Raw genomic sequence first — 878 nt, 5'->3', positions numbered from 1 at the left:
AAGTCACAGTGCCACTTCTGCCAGTACTTTATACTCTTAGCTGTCTGGAAGTTCTAACTTTATATATTAAAATAAATAATTTCAAGGCTAGTAGCATTCTCATTGTTTGTAAAAACTCATGAAGCTACAATTTAGATGTGTAAAAAACTAAAGTACATCATAAATTCTCAGAAACTCTTAATTTCTTGGTGCTATACAGAGGCTGTGTGTGAAGCAGACTTTTATACTTTTAATTGCTAGTATCTGATTTCTTAATTTCCTTGTTACTATTTTCTGTTCCATCTTCTGGTGCCTTATTTTTCTTGTTGTTGTTGTCTGTTTTATCTGAAGATGGCAAGCTGCCAAGATCTGTCAAGAGCAAATTATCAAGATTTATATGTTCACACTCAATAATGAGTAGTGTATCTGGTGTTAGAACTCTGACAAAAAGAGTGAAGTCTTGTAAAGATTTATGTGAACTATCTGATATCTTCAGATTATCTTCTGTAATTTCTGTAACAGTCTCATTCTCTGATGGATCTGCATGTTGTAGAGGCTGCTCTGGATCTGACTTAGCAAACATCTCATTACTAGGTTTCACTGATGATTGTATTACAAGAAGAGTCTTGCTGGTTATGATCAGCTTCTTTAATGAAACTAACTTAAGTATTCACTAGATCTTTTTTATAATGTTGTCATCTAATTTCAAGTCTGTCATGTCTTTATATTTTAAATGTGAACAAGTTTGTCCAAATATTTTATAATAAAAGGTATCCACTTGTTTGCACACAATATTCTTAATCTTATTCAGTATATTTATTATAGTATTATTCTGTTTCTTGTTATCTTTCTGATTTTCAACGTCTTCTGAGAGTTTATTTAGCTGTATAGCTAGTTTG

At 31.3% G+C, this 878-nt stretch overlaps 1 protein-coding gene across 1 annotated transcript; it reads right to left on the bottom strand.

The window, feature by feature from the left end:
- Nucleotides 1-229: 229 nt before the first annotated feature.
- On the bottom strand, nt 230-562 carry D8B26_000673 (uncharacterized protein; the record flags this gene model as incomplete). The annotated part of the gene is made up of 1 exon (XM_066123304.1): nt 230-562. The coding sequence occupies one exon, from the start codon at nt 560-562 to the stop codon at nt 230-232; it is 333 nt and encodes a 110-aa protein (XP_065979378.1).
- Between the last annotated feature and the right edge of the window lie 316 nt (nt 563-878).

The sequence above is a fragment of the Coccidioides posadasii genome, chromosome 1, assembly GCF_018416015.2.
Source record: "Coccidioides posadasii str. Silveira chromosome 1, complete sequence".
Lineage (NCBI taxonomy): Eukaryota > Fungi > Ascomycota > Eurotiomycetes > Onygenales > Onygenaceae > Coccidioides > Coccidioides posadasii.
The sequence above is the reverse complement of the archived record's forward strand: the minus strand, read 5'-3'. Positions and strand labels throughout refer to the sequence as shown.